This window comes from Solanum pennellii, chromosome 9, assembly GCF_001406875.1.
Source record: "Solanum pennellii chromosome 9, SPENNV200".
Lineage (NCBI taxonomy): Eukaryota > Viridiplantae > Streptophyta > Magnoliopsida > Solanales > Solanaceae > Solanum > Solanum pennellii.
The window spans coordinates 4,991,637-5,018,099 of record NC_028645.1 but is presented as its reverse complement, the minus strand read 5'-3'; the positions used below and the strand labels follow the sequence as shown (position 1 = coordinate 5,018,099).

The following is a 26,463-nucleotide window of genomic DNA, read 5'->3' as shown; positions in this document are numbered from 1 at the left end:
TAATTTAGTGGAAATGAACTGTTTCCTTTTCTTTTTAACTTTTAATTTGCTTAATCTCAATATAATCATTGACAAGAAATTTTATTTTACTTCAACATTATATTCTTTTTGTATAAGGGATGTCTGGAAGCAACAATAAAATTATCTTTATAATGTATATATTACAAGTTTGAACTGTGAAAGCAGACACTAATATTATAATTATTAGGATAAACATCACTTAGAAGTTAGAGAGTGGAGTTTCTCGAACCCTAACAATCGAAAATGTTTTGTCCATCGGACTGTCTTTTTTTTTTTTTTGTTATATTCATTTGGCTCTTCTAATCTCAAAAGTCAACAGGGGATTTCTCCTCTCTATTTAAGGAGAATAAAAGCTGCCAACTTAACCAACAACAATATATCTTCTTTTATATTATCTTTACAAAAAATTGAAAAGATGAATGTTGAGATGGATGATATAAAGATTAATAAAACAACAGAATTTGATGAGCAAAAATGGGTGTATGATTCTTCTGTTGATTACAAAGGCAGAGTTCCTCTAAGAGCTTCAACTGGTGGCTGGAAGGCCTCTTTCTTGATTATTGGTAAGAAAAAATTTCATCTAATAAATGTCAATATAACATAAAAATTTTCATTTTTTGGGTTTTAAAATCTCAATGATCATGAACAAAATGTATACAAATTCTGTTTTATTGTACAAAGTTTTTCTTAGTCGTAAATGGTTTCTATGATGTCAGTGAGTATTGAAAATACTGTTGAACTTGTCTAAGTTATGATATATATGAATTTATCTTATATTTATTGATAGTATAAATGATTATTTTTACGTAAAATGGTGGAATTTGACCTGTTTTAAAAGATTATTCGTCTTATTTGTGAGGTTAGTTTTTCTCTTATTATGAAAGTTACCTTTTATCTTACTTGACACTCCTAGTAAGTTAAATCATACTAACATAAAGAGGAGTGGTGAGTACATTCTTATCTTTAATTAAAGATTTTCGCTCTGAGTCGTCATGGGTACAGAATCGTCTTTGTTAAAAAGTGTTTTACCCCTAGTATAAAACTTCCTGATGTAAATTTGAATTTAGTCAAACTCAAATATAAATACCGAACATCGAAACGAAAACCAAAAAAATTAGCACCCACCACAAGACTTGATTAGTTAGTGGTTCCTCTGTCCATAAAAAGAATAATACCCTATTAAGAAAAGTCACTAATTAATGAGAACCACTAAAAAGTTGTATGATCACTGTAATTGTCCTAGATTCCACCTCCAACTGGACTAAAACCTAAGTGAGGTGTAATCAAGAAGCAACTATTTTTTGTTCTTATTATAAAAATGAATAAGCAAAACTAATTGCCACTAAGTATAGCTTTATGACAAAGCTTACCACCACAATTACATGTGATTTTGACTTGATTAAATATACCGTCCTAATTTATCAGACGTAGTTTGACTTGATTCGAAATTTGAAAAAGAAATAAAGACTTTTGAAATTTATGATTCAAAATAATTAAACTATAGATATTTATGTGGCTATAAATCTGATAATTGCTTTATTTTATGAAATTGGAGAAACTTATGATTTGTGTTAATTTTGAATGTAACAGCAATTGAATTCAGTGAGAGGTTGAGTTACTTTGGTATAGCCACAAGTTTGATCATTTACCTAACAAAGGTCATTCATCAAGACCTTAAAACTGCAGCAAAAAGTGTTAATTATTGGACAGGAGTTACTACTTTGATGCCACTGCTAGGAGGGTTTGTTGCTGATGCATATTTAGGCAGATTTTACACAGTTCTTGCTTCAACTATTGTCTATCTACTGGTAATTATCTCAGTTTTTATAGTAATCACATTTTGAGCTATACGTAGACTACGACTGCTCTGACTCTTCAAAAAAGTCAATCGGTACGTGTCAGATTCTAAAAAAATAGTATATTTTTAGTGAATCCAACACTGGTGCAACATCAAAAGTGAAGAGTTCGTGCAACATAGTTCACACCTAATAGACAACAAGTGTTATTTGAATTACTTAACACACTGAAAAAACTTGATTGTTGCTTCCTCTGTTTCATTTTATAGGATACTATTCCGTTTTAGTCTATTTTCCGAAACAAAAAAAAATATACCTTTCTATACTTGAAAACTTTTAGATGTTGAACTTCTAAATGATATACTCTCATAACCGTAAAAATGTCATGACATGTTTAAAGACAACAAGTTCCAAGATGATCTTTCTTTCTGAAATTTCGTGTTCAGTCATATATTAAGTTATAAAATGAATCAAAGGAACACACTTTAAGTTATCACTTAAATTTTATCCAAGAATCATTAAGTTCTTCATACTAATTAGTTAACCAAATCATCATTTATCTTATCTCATTTATGTGTTATTTGTTAAACAGGGCTTGGTTCTCTTGACAATGTCTAGTGTGGTACCAAGCTTGAAGCCCTGTGGTAATGACCTTTGTGAAGAACCTAGACAGGTTCATGTGGTAGTCTTTTTCTTTGCTATCTACTTGATCTCAATTGGAACTGGTGGACACAAGCCATCTTTAGAGAGTTTTGGAGCTGATCAATTTGATGATGATCATCCTCAAGAAAAAAGGAAGAAAATGTCTTTTTTTAATTGGTGGAGTTTTGGATTTTGCGCTGGAGTACTACTTGGTGTCACTCTGATTGTTTATGTACAAGATCATGTTAGTTGGGCTGTGGCAGATGTGATTCTTTCACTAGTTATGGCTACTAGTTTAATCATTTTTTGTGTTGGTAGACGATTCTATCGTTATCGAAAAGTTACTGAAAGTCCCTTAACAACAATGATACAAGTTGTTGTTGCTGCAATCAAGAAAAGAAATCTTGCATATCCTTCTAGTCCTGCTTATTTACATGAAACTCAAAAGTCAGAAACTAATCGAAGGAGGCTATGTCATACCAAAGGGCTTGAGTAAGATTTCGACCTTTATGAAATGTCCTACACTGCTTACCTTATTAGTTACTTGAGTTGAGGGTCGTTAGGATACAGTCTCTCTACCTTTACAAGGTAGGGGTAAGGTCTGTGTTACCTTCTCGGACCTCCAATTTGTGGGTATGTTGTAGTTGTTGTCGTAATGAAAACATTTGTGCATTGATACTTGTAGGTTTCTTGATAAAGCTGCAATCTTTGATGAGGCAATAGACGAAAAACAGAATCCGTGGGAACTTGCAACTGTGACAAAGGTGGAAGAATTGAAGCTGGTTATCAACATGATCCCCATTTGGCTAACCACTTTACCATTTGGTATTTGCATAGCACAATCTTCAACATTTTTCATCAAACAAAGCGCAACACTTAACAGGAAGATCACTCGTGACTTTATGATCCCACCGGCTTCAATGTATGCCCTTGGAGCTATTGGCATGATAGCAACTGTCATTGTCTATGACAAAATCCTCGTACCTCTCCTAAGACGAGCAACAGGAAACGAGAGAGGCATTAGCATTCTCCAAAGGATCGGTATTGGAATGATCCTCTCAGTTGCATCTATGATTGTTGCAGCATTAGTTGAAAGAAAAAGACTAAACATTGTTCAAGTTAAGGGTTCAATCTCAATGAGTGTGTTCTGGCTAGCCCCTCAATTCCTTATCGTTGGTATAGGAGATGGATTCGCGCTAGTAGGATTACAAGAGTACTTCTATGATCAAGTACCTGATACAATGAGAAGTTTAGGCATTGCATTTTACCTAAGCGTAATCGGTGCTGCAAATTTCTTGAGCAGTTTATTGATCACAATCGTGGATCATGTAACAGAAAAAGGCGGTAAGAGTTGGTTTGGAAAGGATCTAAATAGCAGCAGATTGGATTATTTCTACTACTTGTTAGCTACAATAACAGCAGTGAACTTGTTCATATATGTTGTTGTTGCAAGGAGCTATTCTTATAAGAATGTGCAAAGTAGAAGAACAGCAGATGTGGCTAATTGCTACGAGGGCGATGATCGCCAAGCGATGGCTTAGAAGATTGATCAATCTCTAGTAAATTATTGAATTAGTATACTCATCAAGCTAAGAAGAGCAAATTTACTCTGTAATCATATTTGATATATATTTTTGTTCCTAATATATATAGTTCTACTCATATTTTTGTTATGTTAGAAGCAAAAACACTCCTTTTTGTAGGCTGAGATTTGCCACTCACCCACTCTGGCTAAGGCCCAGACAATATGGGCTGAATTATTTTTTATAACTTACCAAAATTCCATACATCTGGGGCTAATTTATCCTATTTCGAAAGTTTTTTCAATTACAAGCAAATGATGCATTACTATATGGGAGGTATATATCTGAGAGGAGATGTGGATGTATCTGAGAGGGAATTTTTATAATTTTTTTTGAGAAATATTAAATGGTAAAGTATTTTAGAGATTATGGTATTTTAGTTTATATATTTATGTAATTTATCCAATTATTTTTCTAATTGACCCTCACCTTATTATGGGCTAGTTTCTCAATAGAATGGCCCATGTAAAAGGACTTGGATCTTGGATATTAATAATAAATTTTAGGAATCACGTAGTATTAATATAAAATTATAATGTATTCCTCTTTAATTTGTAATTATATTCATCTAGTAAAAAACAACAAAATCGGATGCATTAACATGTAGCTCGAATATATTAAAGAGTATCTCGAATATATTATAACATAAATCGAACATAATATGTAGCTCTGATACATTAAGAACTAGCTTGGATACATTAAAAACTATTATTATTGTAAAAGGAGTTGCTCTTACTTTGACAAATTGATCATTGAAGTTTGTTATTCACAATATATGAGTAATATAAAACACATATTTTGAATTTGGGCTTTATCTGAGGTAAATTTGAATGATAAATTATATGTTGAAATTTCAGGAATTGTTTATTTCTGAACAAAAATCTACTCATCTAAATTTCATGTCAAAATATCTACAAATATATGTCAGTTGTTAGGTTAGGTAGTGGAAAATTCAAACAATCTAACAAACCTAGGAATAGGACAAGATAGGTGCTGAGTAAGAAAAACACAAAGTTGGGCCTACAATTAGTCTTGTTGTGGGCCACAATCCAGCTAGTAAAAATAAATTACACTCATTTGGGCTTCTTATGGATCCATGGACCTGTCCCAATCACTATTTTAACGTGATTCCTTGACTTATATTGCCCGAAGAGGCTATAACGAATCTAAGATTTTTACTCAAGAGATTCGAAAAATAAAAATATAACCCTTGATATTAAAACTTTGTATGTCAAAATGAATTATGAATTCTTAAACGACTAAGCATGATTTTACTCTTTTTGTTGAAATAACAAAAAAAAAATATATTTTTAATATATAATGTAATCTTTTATCGAGGAAATTTAGGTGAACATCTCGGGTCCGATATTCGCCCCCTTCTCAGAGGTCCCATTCTCATGTAATAATGTCAGAAAGAATGATGTCGATTACCATGCCTTTGATATTTCTATTAATCAATATGTCTTTTTCTCTCTTAAAGTCAAAAGAAATAGAACATATTATGTGACTTTTGTACTTTGAATTCATGCATTTGCTTGACGATTAAAGAAGGGGGTAAGAAAGATTCATGGTACTAATAAGGTAACTTGACATGTGGAATAATAATTGGTACTAATAAGGTAACTTGACATGTGAAATAAATAATTTCATATGTTTTGTAAGATTATTGGTGGTAATATGATAGGATGTATTAGAGAAAATAATATTTGAATTATTCAGGGGGAAATTTAGAAACGGGTAATGGTATTTATATACGATAGAAATAATATTAGCAATAATAAATATATACATTAACAAAGCGTATCAAAATATTTTTTTTGTATTTATTAACTATTATTGGATTTAAGGTCGCTATAAACTATAAACACATTTTACAGATAGAGTTTATTGCCTCTTAGCATATTTAACGATAATTAAACTATTACCGTTAACTAACTACAATTGAAAATCATTTTTTGGTATTGTCACTCCTCTCCTCTTGACAAAAGATTAAAAAGTATATAGTTCAAGGTTTTATGTTTTTTAGTTTGTATATTCAGAGAAATATTTTAAGTATTGTGAACGCAATAACTAAATGTTGACTTAGTGGTTTGAGGGGTTTAAATTGGCTTTGAGGCCCCAAGTTTTCAAATTTATGCAATATATTTTTATTATTTAGACTTTTGTCACGATCCAAAAATGGGCGTGATGGCACTCGTCTTATCCCATCAAGACAAGTCAGCCTAAAACTCAACCATTACAATAAAATGCGGAAATAAAATATAAGTAACTTAATAAAACCCCCAAAACCTGGTAGTCACGTGTACAAGCCTCTAAAGTATTACAATTGATTCAAAAGAAAAACTCAAGTCTCAAATGAACTTGTTTCTAGAATAGAACAAGATCATAATTAAGGAGAAGAAAGCCTGCTGCGATGGAAACAGCTACCTGACAAATCTCCAAGAAACCTCGGACAAGGAGAAGGGAAATATCACAAAGTCCGGGCTAGTAACCTACAAAAAAAATTTGTAGTAGCAAGGGTTGAGTACCAAACCACACGGTACCCAGCAAGTAAAACGTCTAAACACAAGCTAAGGGGATAAAATACGGGTACTCCTACCACCCCCAACCAAACCTCCACAACTACAACCTGCATTAAAATCAACCCAACCTAACAGCTCACAGTTTACATAGCACGTAGCTCAACAACAACACTTAGACAAATTACATATCCTCAACAACAACACTTCAACAAATTACATATCCTCAACAAGAATACTTCAACAAATTACATATCCGCAATAACAAGCTCAATATTAATCAATCACAAGTTCCGCAGAAAGGCAATCAGAAGATCAACAAAATACGATATCAAGTTCACTAATGATAAGTATGTGCAATGTAATGGAATGCAATGTCAAGTATAATGATGCATGTCTGACCTAGTGATACACACCCGCTGTCTCTCAGTCCGGGACCCATGGGGGACATATCTGTCCATGCATCTGTCGCGGCGCACGACACGACCCTCGATAATAGTAACCATCGCGGCGCGCGATACGTCCCTCGAAATATAGTATCCATCGCGGCGCGCGATACGTCCCTCGAAATGGTACATCCTCTTAAGTACTCATTCTTTCTCAATGCACATAACACTTGTCACAACCAATGCCTCAGAATAAAGCAGATGACAAATTCACACAAATGATGAGGAGATGACCATTTTCATAACATCGCACAGTTCACAACCACACAAACATGAAATCACATCAACAATGATTCAACAAGCCATCAAACTTTTCTCAACACATCACACATAAATAATTAATCACATCGCCTTTTGTTATCCCTTTTATTTCATCATTAGAATTAATCAATGTGGACAAGTCAACCCATCACCAATCCCGTTACTCCCAAACATATATCACAAGGAAATACACGCATTCCATACACTTAACAAGAGTTTAGAAATCCACTTGCCTCAAATAGTAGAACAATCACTTCGGGGCTTGAGCCTTCCCCTTTCGTTGGACTTTCAACTCAAAGCAATCTATTCAAATGAGTAATCACAATAAGATTTTGAAACTAACAACACCTATATGTCTATCTTAGACCCAAAACTTACTCAAATGTATAATAAAATTCCTAAATCTTGATTCCAACCAATAACTCCAATCCCATATTTTCTAAATTTCAAGTATAGGATTAAGTCATAATATTTCAAAATAATTCAACCCTAATAGTCTTCATACAATCTAATACATAAATATTTTATTACCTATATCAATATATCAAAACTTAAACTATAATGTGATAAAAGAGAATTAAAAAAAACTACAACTCAATATACCCACTGCACTTAACAACGAACAGAAACTTCAACCCTCAACCATGCTTTATTTCCATTCCATCACTCCTCAACAATTATTTAATAATTGCCTAATAATTAGTATATACCTAAAAATTAACAATCAATTCAATTTTTCAACATTATACTTGTCCACCAAGTCCAAACACGTTGTAGCAGTAAGAAATTCCCACTCTAACATTGAGATTTTATTACTTTTCTCTTTTGTATTTTCTTTTTCAACTCCAATAATATATATATGCAACAAACAGCAAATAATGAAAGCATAGGCATAGAGATTAGAATTTTAGTTGAATTTCCTTACGTGAAGCAGTTCATCCATCCTTGGTTCGTTTCCACGCCGCAGCCGCACGCAGTTCTTCCTCTTCTTTATTTTATTTTCTAAATCAATTAGGTTCTAAAAGTGATAAATTATATTAACTTATTTTAATATATATAGAACAAATGGCACAGAATTTTAAATAAATTTCAGATTTGGCCCATTATTATCTATTAAATTTATTATTTTATAAATATCAATCAATTAACTAACCGTAGTCAAATAAATAGTTTAAATTTTTTTTTTAAACAACCTTTACCAATTGATCAAAAGTAACTCAAGACAACTATCGAGAAGGGTAAAAATACCAATTTTACAAAAGTTTATAAAAATGACCTTTCGGGTCATTACATTATCCACCATTAAAAATCATGTTCGTCCTCGAACATAGACAAGAATAAAGAAGAATATCCAATGTTACCAAAAGCTTAACATATTATTTCTAGAGCCAAAGTTTATCTCTCGAAGTGAACTTATGCTTAAGATTGTTCCATCAAGATCAACTACTAAGAATTTAACTTTCAAATCAAAATTAGGAGGATTTATAAACCAAGAGTGATTATTAAGCCATAACCTAACTCATGAACTCAATTTAAACTCAAACTCATTGGACCTTGACACAACCATCATGATTAATTTTTTTTTCTTTTTACATAACCAAGATAACATTCTGAATCAATACTAATTACAATGTGAACCTGAACCTGAACCTACCACCACACCATCATAATGCACAATCCATCATAGATCTTATCAAGATTCCCTTTTTACATCCTATAATACTTCCACGAGCTTAAACTATAAAAAGTATGATCTTTAGACATCGCGTACTCATCAAGAGAAAATCAAACTTATCTAACCCAAAGAATAAATTCATCAATTAACCACCCCAGCTAGCATATACCCAAGCATACAAATGCTCTAACAACACAACTGAAGCACTTAGATCGATAGTTGTGATTGTAGATGACCTTAGGAATGGTAGAACTAATTCAATGTTCCCCACGTGAATATTAAAACTGTTGTATAACTATTACTATTCATGGTAGCTCTTCTATAAGTTCTCATAAGCAAAGTCGTGTAGGTAGATATAGTGGTATGCTTTAACTATCCCCTCATAATTGAAATAACCAAGTCTGCCTAAAGAACCTACCTAATCAAGAGGAAATAAGAGGATCGGTACATCCGATCCACCACTAGGAATACACCCATAGAAGTGAAACACGTACGTGAATCATACTAAAACCATGTCCAGAACGAAGAAGGTTGTCACATAAGAATATATAGAAGAAAGTTCGAATAACACAAGATACTCTTTCCATAGTGTCCGTATCAATAAAATTCCATTCATCTGACTCAATCTCTATGTCTTTAGCCACCCACATCCAATCAATTTTCTCTCCATCACAATATTACAAATACTCAATTCATCAACTCCAATATACTTCTCACAGTATCACACTGAAGCTAACACTCTAAATACCAACAAACATCATAACTACATTATCAAAATCTTTCTTGTAAATTCATTGTGACCTCAAAAAAAAAAAATTCAAAATATGACTTTAAGTCACACCCAAGACTGATAGCACTAAATTCAAATCTAAAATAATTTTCCATCGAGGTACGATAATTGAATCACACTAAATGTCAACTTCACGCAAATTTTCAAATACTATTCCGCAAGTACCATTCATACCATCATGTACCTCTCTCATGTCAAAACTCAAAGAAATTCTTGGTCACTCCAATAATTATGTATAGTATAAGCTCAAAATCCCCATCAAATACCTATGTAACACATCATGACAGTATATATCGCCTCATCAACAAAGTAGTTTCAATCCCTTTAAAATACTCAATAACATTGTAGAATTGTAAGTTCATGCCGTTTAACATCCATAAGTTACCCATCATAATTTGAATAATCTCGCTCAACATAACCACATCGTTGCTTGTCACCCAAACCAAAACTCAATATTTATAAAATTAAAAAAAAAATATACCCATAGTAAGTAGGTGTCGAACTAATTCACATCTCAGAGTCATATCTAAATTCACAGGCGAAAATCACCACAATTATCAACTCTGAATCCAGTGTTTATACTAGAGGTCTTATTATTCCTTCGCCTTTCTTAACTTCTTTCCATGACGGAAATTTCAAATAACTTTAACTCTTCAATACACCTAAAAGAAAATTTCTCATTTTTGCTAACTCACTTACTAGTCTTATATTTTTGGCCGGCAACCCCTTATATTTGTACCTTAACAAAACTTATGCTACAAATGTAGACTCAATGAAGAACTCAAATTCTGATTTCAACTATGTAGCCCATTTCCATTGTGTATCAACATTAGCTCATACGTTGAATATTTTTATGAACTCACTTATCTTATGATATTATTGATCACCTCTCCATCAACCTTAACATATTTTTTTCGCTAAAAATTCAACCATACTCATTATCAAACTCAAAACCATTAATGAACTAATCATCATACTCGAGATGAACATCCATACACTCCTTTTTAATATTTATCCAATAGTTTTTAACCAATATGATGATCCTATGATATTATATATTACCATAATCAAAGAAAAACAGGTGAAATCACGTATTTCTAAATTTAATTCTCAGCCCCTCTGAAGATACCTCTTTAACTCTTGCAATCAAAGAAAATATTCTTATTCTCACCTCTTTCTGAATGCTACACTATATCCCACTAATTTATTTATTTAATTTTTCATTATGACTCTAGCCCTTTTAAATTCTACTCAAGAAGTGTTTCAACACCTCCTATAACTTTTCTTGCAACCCCCTACTCACCAAATAATAGCAAATCATAACATTAGATACTCGCAAGTTGTCATTACCATGCAAAAATCTGTTTGACCAACAATCTTTATCATATAGTTCACCTCAATCGTAATACATCACGAACTCTTATTACCATCATGCTTAGTTAGCTCTAATCATCACCAGCAAATCAACCTTTTCATCAATATGACACCTTAAATCCAATTAAATCAATCAATATCAAAGGACTAACCTTATCTCATATGCACTTTATTTCTAACATTTTCAATTACCTTATACTCATTGAGACTTCCTTTACCTATAAGTTTTTCATTATGGTATCTATCCATTCCCTTGGACTATCTCTCATTTAGAAACCTCGAGATACACTCCACAACTTAATGTATTAATACCATACAAACAATCCACCATTAAAATATTTCTTATAACAATGTTTTAACTCAAGCACCCGTAGTAACAACCTAGTTAGTTTCTCAAATATGAATGTGACATTAAATCTAATTATAATAGCATGTGATACAACCTATAACTCTTTAAGTAATTAATTTTCATGCTTAACGATAGACATATCCGTCTTCATATATCACAAGTACCATATATGAAAGTCTGTTAAATCCACCACTAGGAATCAAGATACACCTCGAGAAGATTATACTCAATAGCTCACACATTTCTGACCATAAAGTAACTGCAATACACTACTAAATTCATTCGATATCTCACCTAAAGTGATTCATTCATAGATCAGGTCAATAGTACGAGTAACACACTCCATAACTCTTAGCAAGTGATGATCGATACCTTTATAGTAGTAATTTTGCAATTCTCTTTGACATTCCCTCAATCTATGAAACTAAAATAAAGATTCTGACCTCAATTAGTGTAATATAAGTCTCATCATTCACTAAGTAGCCCATATATGTTATAAAACTTTAATTAAATGTAGCTTTGAAAGTGATCACATTCATTATCTAACCTTCTTTTTAGTCATTTAACTTTCAATTGTCAAACCACTCAAAATATTTCATATACCACACAAGTATTGATACTAGATTACTAGACTAAACAAAGTATAAGACGCTCGTGAAGTCCGCTAAACCACTGTTCAACCTAATCCTCGAAATGTTTCATCAAGTAATCACCTAACTCAATCTATTTGAGTCGTTGAACATTCCAAATTTGATACACATCCTTTCCATAAATATATCACTTCCACATTTGTAACAAAGCTAACATCAAAGACTAATACAATACACCAAATACTCAAATGAGAAACTACGCACGATTATTACTATAAATGAGAGTGAACCAAATAATGCGATAAAAATTAAAATCGGATCAAGTACGCACGATAGAGATTCAAGAAGTGAAATGTTTTCCTAAAAGTCATCATAGCCTCTCGAAGATAAGTACAGACGTCTCCATACAGATCTTCGAGACTCTACATAGACTCGACTTGTACACACGTGAGACCGATGAACCTAGGGCTCTGATACCATTTTGTCACGACCCAAAAATGGGCGTGATGGCACTCGTCTTATCCCACCAAGACAAGTCAGCCTAAAACTCAACCATTACAATAAAATGCGGAAATAAAATATAAGTAACTTAATAAAACCCCCAAAACCTGGTAGTCACGTGTACAAGCCTCTAAAGTATTACAATTGATTCAAAAGAAACGCTAGTCTCAAATGAACTTGTTTCTAGAATAGAACAAGGTCATAACTAAGGAGAAAGAAAGTACGCTGAGGCGACAAACAGCTACCTCTCAAATCTCCAAGAAACCTCAGACAAGGAGAAGAGAAATATCACAGAGTCCGGGCTAGTAACCTACAAAAAAATTTGTAGTAGCAAGGGTTGAGTACCAAACCACACGGTACCCAGCAAGTAAAACCTCTAAACACAAGCTAAGGGGATAAAATACGGGTACTCCTACCACCCCCAACCAAACCTCCACAACTACAACCTGCATTAAAATCAACCCAACCTAACAGCTCACAGTTTACATAGCACGTAGCTCAACAACAACACTTAGACAAATTACATATCCTCCACAAAAATACTTTAACAAATTACATACCCTCAACAACAACAATTCTACAAATTACATATCCTCGATAACAACACTTCAACATATTACATACCCTCAACAACAACAATTCAACAAATTACATATCCTCAATAACAAGCTCAGTATTCATCAATCACAAATTTCGCAAAAAGGCAATCACAAGATCAGCAAAACACAATATCAAGTTCACTAATGATAAGTATGTGCAATGTAATGGAATGCAATGTCAAGTATAATGATGCATGTCTGACCTAGTGATACACACCCGCTGTCTCTCAGTCCGGGACCCATGGGGGACATATCTGTCCATGCATCTGTCGCGGCGCACGACACGACCCTCGATAATAGTAACCATCGCGGCGCGCGATACGTCCCTCGAAATATAGTATCCATCGCGGCGCGCGATACGTCCCTCGAAATGGTACATCCTCTTAAGTACTCATTCTTTCTCAATGCACATAACACTTGTCACAACCAATGCCTCAGAATAAAGCAGATGACAAATTCACACAAATGATGAGGAGATGACCATTTTCATAACATCGCACAGTTCACAACCACACAAACATGAAATCACATCAACAATGATTCAACAAGCCATCAAACTTTTCTCAACACATCACACATAAATAATTAATCACATCGCCTTTTGTTATCCCTTTTATTTCATCATTAGAATTAATCAATGTGGACAAGTCAACCCATCACCAATCCCGTTACTCCCAAACATATATCACAAGGAAATACACGCATTCCATACACTTAACAAGAGTTTAGAAATCCACTTGCCTCAAATAGTAGAACAATCACTTCGGGGCTTGAGCCTTCCCCTTTCGTTGGACTTTCAACTCAAAGCAATCTATTCAAATGAGTAATCACAATAAGATTTTGAAACTAACAACACCTATATGTCTATCTTAGACCCAAAACTTACTCAAATGTATAATAAAATTCCTAAATCTTGATTCCAACCAATAACTCCAATCCCATATTTTCTAAATTTCAAGTATAGGATTAAGTCATAATATTTCAAAATAATTCAACCCTAATAGTCTTCATACAATCTAATACATAAATATTTTATTACCTATATCAATATATCAAAACTTAAACTATAATGTGATAAAAGAGAATTAAAAAAAACTACAACTCAATATACCCACTGCACTTAACAACGAACAGAAACTTCAACCCTCAACCATGCTTTATTTCCATTCCATCACTCCTCAACAATTATTTAATAATTGCCTAATAATTAGTATATACCTAAAAATTAACAATCAATTCAATTTTTCAACATTATACTTGTCCACCAAGTCCAAACACGTTGTAGCAGTAAGAAATTCCCACTCTAACATTGAGATTTTATTACTTTTCTCTTTTGTATTTTCTTTTTCAACTCCAATAATATATATATGCAACAAACAGCAAATAATGAAAGCATAGGCATAGAGATTAGAATTTTAGTTGAATTTCCTTACGTGAAGCAGTTCATCCATCCTTGGTTCGTTTCCACGCCGCAGCCGCACGCAGTTCTTCCTCTTCTTTATTTTATTTTCTAAATCAATTAGGTTCTAAAAGTGATAAATTATATTAACTTATTTTAATATATATAGAACAAATGGCACAGAATTTTAAATAAATTTCAGATTTGGCCCATTATTATCTATTAAATTTATTATTTTATAAATATCAATCAATTAACTAACCGTAGTCAAATAAATAGTTTAAATTTTTTTTTTAAACAACCTTTACCAATTGATCAAAAGTAACTCAAGACAACTATCGAGAAGGGTAAAAATACCAATTTTACAAAAGTTTATAAAAATGACCTTTCGGGTCATTACAACTTTCTTTTAGTGAAAATCTTGAATCCATGACTATATGTATTGATATTTATTTTATTAATATTTTGTTTGGACTGTGTTTTCAAATGTATGTATTAATTATGTCTCTTATTCCTTATTATAAGATGTTGAGCTAATACATAACAACTCATAATATCAGCAATATCAAAGTTATTAATACAAAAATAATCATGATTGCTGATAAAATTATTTCTTGAGTAAACTAAATCAAATAGTTAATAAGACATAATATTAATATAACTAATCATAACATTACTAATTTCAACATTACTCACGCATTATGTGGTTATTTGATACGGTGAATGAAATAGACAAATTCAAATTATATCATAAATTAAAATATCTCATAAATTAGCTATCTTATTATATGTATGGAATAAATAAGTTTGAAATAACTAATGCTCCTAACAAAAAACAAATAAACATTTTATCAAAAGATATTACGATCTCTTATTTATATTAAACAATTTTTATATTTGCTAATATTCTTTCTTATATACTTTACTAAACGATTTTCGATAGCGTTAGGTGTGTTAGTTGATTGACTTGCAAGTTTAAAAGCCCCTACTAGCTATGTGTACATGATGGTACATCTTGCTAAATTTGTTAAGCTAATCTTGTACTGCATTTCTTATTTATCTATTCACAATATTTTCTTCAAAGATAAAAATATTTTTTTTATTCTATGAATGTAAAAAGTTATTAAAAATTTAAAAATAGACAATCAACGGTAAATGTCATTAATGGAACATCAATTATAGAATCTGTTAATTTTGACCAAATAAGTCACGATCCTTATTTTTAAGAACTAGTCTTCATAGAAAATATATTTTCCAACAATTTTGAGCAATTAAATATAAAAAATGGTTTTCCTTTACTCCATATCTAATATATTCTCAAATGAGTGTATTTTAAAACTTAATAAAAAAATTGGTTCACTAACATACGATCTTACGATATTTGAACAAATAAAACAATTAGGTCATAATACGATAATTAATGTTCAAACTTACTATATTTGAACAAATAAAACAATTAGGTCATAATGTAATAATTAATGATTCAAAAATATTCCATCTAAACGTTAATTTTTCAAAAAATAACTTACTTTTAAAATGCGTTCATATTGATTTGTCACATCATTATTTAAGAAGTAAACCCTATCACCGAAGTTCATTACAAATAAATACTACTCCTAGTAGATTATCTAAAAGTATGAAATTGATCATTTTCAAAATTTAAAATTTAAAATTTGCGTGAAAGATCTAGTAAAAAAAATGATAAGTTGATACAATTATACCAAAAATTCTTATTTTATTAAAAATCAATTAAAATCAAAATCAAAATCGAATTATAATATCTTATTTCTTAATAAATCAAAGTTACGGTTGTTTAATGTACGTGATTAGATAAAATATAATATCTTATAAATTGAAATATTTCATGACGTTTAATTCATTTTCGAAGATTGAAATTTTATCATCAAAATTAATAGTTTAAATTAAAAATAAAAATAAAACAATATAGTAGGAAAATTTAAGCAAAAGGGGAAGTTGAAATAGTAGCACGTGCTCTCTGTTGTACTAATTAATATATTAAGCTGTCTTCTGGCCCTATTTAATTACTACTACTACACAACTCATAATGGTGAACCATCGAACATGGGTTGGTGTAACAGTAGATCGTTTCATTTTTAATTAAAAGTTGTGAGTGTAAATTTTGAATATGAAAAAAAATTATATCAAAAGTGTCATTTTAAAATGAACATTATAGTGTGCAATTCGAATTTCATTGAGATTTTAACGTAAACTATACACATAAATAAAAAATGTTGAACTAGTTGCTCAACCATGGATTACGTATGATCTGATACCATACATTTAGGATCCGTTTGGTCATACAATATGAAATTATAAAATAAAATTATCAAATAGAATTGAAATTTTGTTTGGACATACGATATGGAGTTTTTATGTTGTATATTTTTTCATTTACATAAGAATCTCATAAGTTGTAAATCTGTTGAAATAGTTTCAATCATTTATTCAATCTTAGCAAATTATTAAAAATTTATAAAATCTCATGATAAATTATTACAAAACCATTGTGGACAATCCTATTCACTCAATATAAATGAAAATTAATTTTTTTACTAAACATTAAAGTGATAGTAATAAATTAGATAAAATAAGAGTTGATTTAAAGTAATGATAAATTTTATATTGATCAAATCAATAAATTTAAAAAGACATGATATGATTATATAAAAAGATTTTTTATATAAAAAAAAATCTCAAATCATAATATGTAATTTACATATCATGGTGTTTGGAGAATATGAGAACTTCTATCATAGAATCAACATGAAATCACATGTCCAAACATTGATCCCATCTCTCGATTTTATATCGTGATATAATATCACATGATCAAAAGCCTAACAATTATTATTATTTTCATTTCAATTATCGTGGTATAATTTAATTATGCATAATTATTTTTTTGTAAAATTTATGATAAACAAATTTAAAAATAAATTTAGAAAAATGTGTAGCATAAAATTGAGATGAAGAATGTTTTCAATTTGGGATGTAATAATATTACTCCTCTTATTTGTATATTGTGCTTTCTTTTTCTGTATGTTCTATAAAATATACCGACCAATTGACTCTAACATTTTATCTGGTATATTTAAGACCATAAAATTAATGTGTTTTGAAATATTAGTCTATCTTTCGTTGAAATTTATTTTTTCATTATTTTTAAATCTGTTTAAAATGGGATCAGTTTTGTTTTAGCAATTTTTTAATTTTTAACTTTTACATGATTTATTTAAGATTGTAAAATTAAAAAAAAATATTTTAATATATTTTACATATCTATAGTATAAGATCATAAAATTCAAAATTCTTTTTTATTTATTTAAACTATATGTCAAATTAAAAATAAATAAATTAATTAAAATAAAAGGAGTATATATCTATATTTAAGATCATAAAATTAAATTATTATTTTTTCTTAATGATACTTCAATGGATTTATTTTAAGTAACTTTTAACTTTTTTTTTCTATAAAATAATTTCAGAAAATCTTTAAACACTTCCTCTTCAATTAAAAAGGCACAAAATAAATTAAAAATTAAAATTTAAATACTTTTAACTATTCAACTTATAAAATACAGCTTATTACTTATGACATTGTCATAATTATTTTGAGATTTCCAATAGATTCATTTGATATTTTTAGTAGTTGCATCGTCGTCATGCGCACGTACGTTTGTGTAATTGTATAGTCATACTATTAATTAGTGCATCTATCTATATGGATCTTCTCTAATATTTATAGTACCTACTATACCTAGTTTAGTGTTAAAAGCTTCCATCAAAATCATAGGCCTGGTTCATGATTAAAGTCTGAATTTATTATTCGAGTGTATAAGAATAATGTTAAATATGAATAATGTAATATAATTAGATTATATTTTTATATATATTGTTTGATTTTAAAAGATTAAGGTATATATATATGTATACCTTAATCTTTTAGCGAAATATGCTAAGTTTCTCGACCAACTCGAAATAACCTCAAATCGAGTCGTTTTCCTATCAAAGAAGAAGACTATTTCTTCTTTGAAAAAATTAATAAATTATCCTTATTTTTTTGTTCAAAAATTAAATAAGATTGCATCGAATCGTATAGGATCGATCTCCATGAGTTTCCACGATCCAAAAAGAACTTACATGTCTCCTATATTAAAACTGTATGCAATATATTGTTTGTCAAAAAAAATATTTATTGATAAAATTAGCCTTGATAAATAATGAGAAAAAGATTTTAGAAGTCAATTAATCTTTATTTATGCTAATATATGTATTATAAACTTTATATTGATAATAATATAGTTTATAATAAATTACTTATACATAACATAATATCAGTTTATAGCTAACGCATTATATAAGATATTAATAGTACATAAAATTAATTACGTCCGACCAAGCAATCCTAAAATTAACAACTATTTATGTTATCAAATCATAATTACTATATACATTTTTTTCACTATATTTATATGCACTCTAATTCTACTTTGTAGTAAAGCATTGTCTTCGATAAATTATCACTATAGTAAAGATAATTTTTAACAATAAGAACTTAATGATTTTTTTAATCAATAATTACATCATATTAGCATTTCTTTTTAAAAAAAAAATCATCAAAATACTAAAAGAATTAATAAAAATGGGACCTACTTTTAAGTTACTGTAGAATAAGATAGCACAGAGGTAGATAACAAAAACTCACGGGGGAATACACACTGCAAAAAATAGTACAAATAACCCCCCGATTTTGCCGTCACTTTTTTCTTTTTCTCTTTTCAGTGTTTCAGCCATTTCTAGCTTTTTCTTTCTTACTTTTATTTATCACTTAGAGCCTGTTTGGTTCAGCTTAAAAGCTGATCAAATTGACTTAAAAGTTGATTTTTGATTTATTTAACTTTTTGGCAATACTCAAAATAACTTATTTTAAATTAAAAAAAAAACTTATTTTAAGCCAAAAGTTAAAAGTTGGGGTAGGGGTGCTTTTTTTTTTAGCTTATAAGTTGTTTTAAGTTGACCACATTTTTATCTTTTTGCCCTTAATATTTTTATACAATCTCCAAATTACCCACATAATCCTAACATCTCTTTCTTCCATTTTTCCCTTTTCACGTTCGGCATAGCAACTTCAGCACTTTTATCCAAACGCATAACTTCTTATTTTAAAAATAAGTTTCAGCACTTTCAAAAGTACTTTTTTAAAGCTGCTTTTATTAAGCCCATCCAACACGGGCCCTTATTCTCCCACGTTCCGTCTTAGTTTATATGAAATCTGTTAACAAAATTAAATTTAAAACACTTTTCGAATTATAACATGTTACATGACATGTTAACAAATTCCATAGAAGATGAAATTTTTAATAAAAAGCTGAGAGGAGTGTTGAAAACTTCTTAAATTATATGAGAATTAACAGGTGTATTTCACTGTTGTTACAAGATCGGAGATGTATTAAGTTCAGCTAGTCAAATAGAGAAATAATTTTAAAATTGTTAATAATTTAAAATATTTACAAAATTATTTTTTTCATTTTACTTTCAAGTTTATTTATTTATATATATATATATATATATAAAAAAAATTAAATAAGTTCTAGAAAAAAAACATTTATACTCCAACTTTGCATATGAATTATTAGTACATTTTTGTCAATTATTCGCTGCGTGTAAGGTACATGGGAATCATTAAGACATTAACCAATCTTTTGACCAACAAGTACTTTGACACAGTTTGACCGTTTTCATTTTAATATTATTTGGAGTAGTATGATATTAAAAATTTTGATTTGATAATTTTAATGTTTTGTTTTTTTTAAAATGTCATATTATTCTATAATAATTAATTTGGTAAAATTTATTTTACTTAATAACATATAGAAATGTAATAACAAATTATGATTTCTATTTTTTAACAATCGTTTGGATCATATTACACTATAACACTAACATTATAGAAATATTTAGACTTCGATCGTTATTAATTACAAATAAAAGAATGTTTCAATCATATATATAATACTAAAGTTTCAAAGCCTAAACAATTCGTTTTGTACTGATATTAGTTTTAAATGAATAGTAACATAATATATTTAATAGAAATAGTATAATGTAGGTAGCCGGAAAATTTGATAGTTAGAGATATGAAATTCTTCCACTACAAGTAAACTGTGAATTAAATGAGGATTTTTCTGAAAATTAGTACGAAAATTTGCTTTCCTACGAATTTTCATACTAATCCTCGGAAAAATCGTCATATAATTCACAGTTTTCTTGTGGTATTCCTACTTATATTTTAACCGAAGTGAATAAGATGAAAGAAGATTGTCCTACCAATAATAAGGAAAAGATATTGTCATCTATCTTGATCAATTTCAAAAGATGTTATCATCTCTCATCAATTTTGATCAATCTTTTAAAGCTTTGTAAACCTAGATCGATATTTTTAAACTATTAACTCTGAATTTACCTAGTTGGTGAGAGTGACAAATCAAGTAAGGTAAGACCAAAGAAGCACAATTATATTTGGTGAGGAACAGAATCCAAACAAAAGAGTTAACATGAGAAGTCAGAAACTAAACAAAAACAAACAAGTACCTTAAAAAGGTAGCTCATGCCATTGTCATGAGTTGAGTCTACTTGAATTGTCACTAAATTAAAAGGTAGTACCAAGGGAGAGTTTATATCAACTTACTCCCTTCGTTTTAAATTATTTATCTTTTTTTAATTTAATACAATATCTTAGTTAATTTTTGATGTTAAATTAGTGATATGTAGAATAAATCAAAATATCTTTTAATTATATGACTTTAAGTATGTTATGTATAAAGTTGAACTAAAAAATTGTCCAAAAATAAAGAGATGTTTATTTTTAAAAAATAGACTAAATACATAATAATTAGTCAAATTGTTTGGTCCCGAATAAGTTACCCAAGGATTAATTATTTCGAAATTAGTCTTGAGATAAGTTAGTCCACCATGTATATATGATAATTTGTTCTATCAGTAAGATATAAATAGTGAGATAAACAATTCAAGGACGGTTTAATACCTCCAATCAAACGAAGAATAAAATAGTTATAGATTTTAGTTCTATAATTATTATATCTTATACCTCACAACAAACGACAAATCATTTATTACCACTTTTTTGTTTTTTGTTCTTTGATTTGGCCTTTGGAGGAAGCCAAATCCTAAGAGGAAAAGAATAATTTTAGGAATTTTAATTGTTGGAATCCCTTCTAACATACCTTTAGATAAATGGTAACTAAAAGATTGAAAAACTAACCGAAATCAACTTGTACTTTTTATTTTATTTTATCAACTTGTACTTGTAACTTACCATAAGAATATGCATTCCTCTAAAATCTAAATCTCAATCATTTATATCTTTTATTAACTTTTTTAAAAATTTATTAAATTTTAATATCATTAAGATATCTTTACTAATCTTCACTGCTTCCATCACTTCACGCACCATCATCAACACCCCCTACGACTATCAACCATAAACATCCCAATCGTTTATTAGTACATTTAATTATAATCGTTATCATCAATCACAATTATGATCATCAATCATTAACAACAATCACCATAACTAGTTACTATCATAATCTTCCGTCACAAATATTATTTGATACCACCAATTACCATGATCAACAACAATATTATCGTCATGTATTACATATAGAAAATATTGAATTTAGCTGAACCAACTACATATATCATCGACCGCCATCATAATGGAGCCACACATATTTGAATTGATGTAGGACTTTAGACATGACGATCCTTTGATTATTTCCTTAGTTGTGGGCTCCTTGTTAGGACGAATGTCATTTTCTTAGTCTATATGCCAATGTCAATACAATTTAAGTGTCCGTTTTGCTATAGATATTTTACTTTTTTTGGAATATTATTTTCAAAATTATTTACACATGGAATTATTATAATTTCTCAACATTTAATTTTTGAAGTTACATTTCAAAATTTTGGCGAAATTTAAAGAACTTCATAAAGTTAAGTTTTACAATTTTCACTTCAAATCACTCGAAAAATTCAAAAATCAATTCCAAATTGTTTTCATGTCAAAATATAATTATAATTTTCAAATATCATTTTTAAAAAACATACTATTTTCTTTTCTTCAAATTTCACAATTTTTATGTCTAAACGTTCACTTATGGATTTACCTATATTTAAGAAATGAATGATCTCTTATTATATTTGATAGTTGTATGTGGTGTGCGTTGTAAATTTGTATGTTTTTATCCTATACTAGAAAATAGTATAGAGTACTTTAAATATACCTAATGTTTCTTTTAATTTTCATTCTTCATATTGTTAAATTTCATTTGAGATGAATTTAAATAAAAAAAATTATTAAGTGATCATGAATTTATTTTGCATTACTAACCTCTTACTTATTTGGGATTATTACAACATAATGTTAGGTGACTTTTTAACATTCCACTCTTAGCTTATACAATAGCTGTATATCTTCAAAAAATATTCTTCCCAAAAGCATAAAAACAAAATTACTCATATCTCACTCTCATTACCACAAAATGTTCCTTTAATTATTTTCTTTTTTTCAAAATAGTAAGTAATTGGCTAGCTAGGTCCCAAATTATAAAGGACAGGCATATATACTCAAGTATGAAAGGACACATTCTCTTTATGTGCTACATATAATTCACTATTTGCAACACTCAAAATTCAAATTTATGTCCAAAGTTAGAGGTTTCATTTATGAGATAAGTAAAAGAGAGTACCTTTCCACTACTTACAAAAAAAATAAAAAATTGTCCAAGCTAGTTAGTGAAAGATATGCCCACCAATGATAACTTTCTAAGGTAGCACTTGCCTTATAGGGGAAACATGACAAAATGGTAAGTTTTACTTGGTCAAATTTCACCATACAACAATATTACATGCTAGGTTTTGTAGTTTGAAAAACTTTGGTCTCTTTGGAATCTATATATTTTTATGTGTTGGAACATCAATGATGGGTGAGACTTTGTAATTTACTCAAGTTAAAATGTAGTGAAGTTATCATGATGTTTTGTAACTATCTAATGAATAGAAGAAGAATTATACAATTATTAATAAGCGTTTGAACGTGTAATTTGGAGGTCTAATTTAAAGTTTTGATTTGAAATATGTGTTTGTTTATGATGTTTGAACAAATTTTTAGCTTCAAGTTGAAGTTTTGCTTTCAAATCTAAAATCATACTAAAAAGTAGGATTTGACTTATATTAGAATTTAAAATTTGATTCATAAATTTATTTATTTTATAAAAAAAAATAAGAAGAAAAAAAGGTTCACATTCAAGGTGAAGTGAATAATGTAAAATGTGGAGAATTATATAAAAAAAAAATTAACTCGATGGGATCTTGACACTTTTAAGACTTAAAAGAAAGAGATCACATACGATGATGATAGTATTGAAATTAGTCTCACATAAATTATTGTGATAGACGAACTCAAGGGGTTCCTATAAAATTTTTCGATCAAGGATAATGGTACTAGAACCTATTGACATGGTGATTGAAAATGTGAACGACTTAAGGATCCGTTTGGCCATGTGAGTTAAATGCAAATCCCTAGATGGGATTAGGTAATACATTGATCATTACAGTTCGTTTGGTCATGTGAAATGAAATCATGATATGAGATAAAAGTTTTGTTGAAACATGTTTTCTAATAAACATAAGAGCCCATAAGTTGTAAAACTGTTGAAATTAAGCGAAATGGTCTAATGGACTCGTGTGATATACCCAAATCTACACTTCAATTAAGGAGCGTAAAGCACTTGTTGTCAAATATAGAATCCAACTGGGTTGGAGTCGAGTCACAGAGAGAATAAGGTGAGAACTAAGTCGTATGTGGTTATTTAACCAATCGTGCTTATTTTCGAAACAAAATGGGAAATGGATAGTCTTTGGAAAATGTTTGAAAGTCAATTCGTAACGAGAAATATTCAACAATAAGACTTGATTTAAGATGATTATAGAGAATTAAATGTATGTCACTTTCGATAATAATATCTCAAGTAGTCAATCTTACCACAACATTAACTGTATAAAACATCACAATTTATGGTATTAAAGGTGACAAATAGTGGAAATGAAGATTTCTTCTCAACAAAGAGTTATTATTTGATGAGTGCTTTCATCGTCAATTGCTAACAAAAAGACATATTTTAAAGAAAAAAATTCTTGTTATAGTTCTTTAGTTGTTAGATAGATAATTAACCGTTCAAGATATTGAGTTTTCATTTTACTAAACATTTTGTAATATGTGTTCATTCCTCAAGTTATAAAGGATTTCAAGATTTGAGTAAAATCATAAAAGAAATAGTTCAAACTACAAAGAATAAGGTACGATAGAGTTAATCTCTTTGATTATAAAATTATAGCTTCAAATTACTCGAGTTTTTAGTGGATATCTAAGATAAATCCTATAATGGTAGGTCTAATTTATGTTTCTTTTCAATCCCTTGACCAAAGAATTTTCTTGGTATAATTTCATATATTAGTACATTTCACACTTTAATTCTTGTTTATGGTTCTTCAATGCATTATGTAACAACTTAAAATAACATTAAATTTTGAATAATTTATTAATATAATTAAATAAAAAGTTAAAACATAAGTTATTAAGTTGTGCGAATATAATTTGACTTAACTTCATGTGTATTAAGACTTTTTTCCCGTTTTTTTAAACCTTATTTAAGTTTTATTTTTTTCGCGAACGAAAATCATACTATTATCATAAATATTTTAATTTTTTTAAAAAATATAATTTGTTATCCAAATTTGAGTTATTCTTTGAATGAATACTATAGGGGTGTGCATTCGATTTTCCGGTTTGCTTTTATTTTATTCGGTTTGAGTTTTTGGTTTTTGGTTTTGAAGAGTAACCCAATCCGAACCAAAATAAATTTGATTTGGTTAATCGATTATGTCAATATTTAGAAACATAACAAAGTAATATTTGCAATTTAAAAAAGAATAATATATATATAATATTGAATTTCATAAATATACTTTTTAATATAAATCACAAGTAAAACGTAAAATACAATACATAAAAATATATCAATTATAGATGTCCAAACTCCAAACATAAGAAAATAAACTAAAATCATAATGAAAATAACTAAAAAAGAACAAAAATGGTTAACTCTAACTTAATTATATATATATATATATATATATACATTTTTCGATTTACATTTTTCTAAATCAGAAGCCAAATCAAAAATTCAAACAAAGTAAATTATAAATCCAAAATCAAGCCAAAAATCTAAAAAACCAATCCAAATTAGAATTCGATTTAATTTGATTTGCTTTTTCAATTTAATCGATATAGTGCACACCCCTAATGAACAATTCAAAATTCTATAACTTGAATAACACTCTTCTCATACTAAAACATACTACCTCTATCCTTATTTAGTTATCCACTTTAAAAGTGACACACATATTAAGACACCAATTATTATCATAGGTTAGTTACAATTTTATCCTTAACTTAAAAGATTATGTAACTCCCCAAATATAATAAACGTATTTTTTGGTTCCTAAAAGCATGCATTACCACTTAGTAGTACTAGAAATTTTCTAGAATTAAACAAGAGCATTTTAGAAAAAATATTATCATCCTTTCTTGATTTGTTAAAATGGACTAATAAATAAAAACATATATTAAAAAAAAATATGGACATATAATTTTAATAGATCAATATGAAAATTTTATTTTTTCTTCTGATTTATGGCTAGCAACCAACCCAACAGTGTCACTACATTATTTGCAGCTATGCTACATGAAGTGCACATTCCACAACTACCCCCTAATCTAATATATGAGTGAGTGTAACAGTATTTTCTCTCAA

At 29.2% G+C, this 26,463-nt stretch overlaps 1 protein-coding gene across 1 annotated transcript; it reads left to right on the top strand.

The window, feature by feature from the left end:
- The first annotated feature begins 375 nt into the window (after window positions 1-375).
- On the top strand, window positions 376-4,141 carry LOC107029825 (protein NRT1/ PTR FAMILY 5.6-like). The gene is made up of 4 exons (XM_015231269.2): window positions 376-584; window positions 1,612-1,829; window positions 2,410-2,951; window positions 3,145-4,141. The coding sequence occupies exons 1-4, from the start codon at window positions 437-439 to the stop codon at window positions 3,998-4,000; spliced, it is 1,764 nt and encodes a 587-aa protein (XP_015086755.1). The 5' UTR covers window positions 376-436; the 3' UTR covers window positions 4,001-4,141.
- The last annotated feature ends 22,322 nt before the right edge of the window (window positions 4,142-26,463 follow it).

Bases quoted from the DNA above. Each gene is read 5' to 3' on its own strand.
- LOC107029825 (XM_015231269.2), top strand. From the start codon at position 437: ATGAATGTTGAGATGGATGATATAAAGATTAATAAAACAACAGAATTT. The intron at 585-1,611 runs GTAAGAAAAAAT...TGAATGTAACAG, and splicing joins GGCCTCTTTCTTGATTATTG to CAATTGAATTCAGTGAGAGG. The intron at 2,952-3,144 runs GTAAGATTTCGA...TGATACTTGTAG, and splicing joins TGTCATACCAAAGGGCTTGA to GTTTCTTGATAAAGCTGCAA.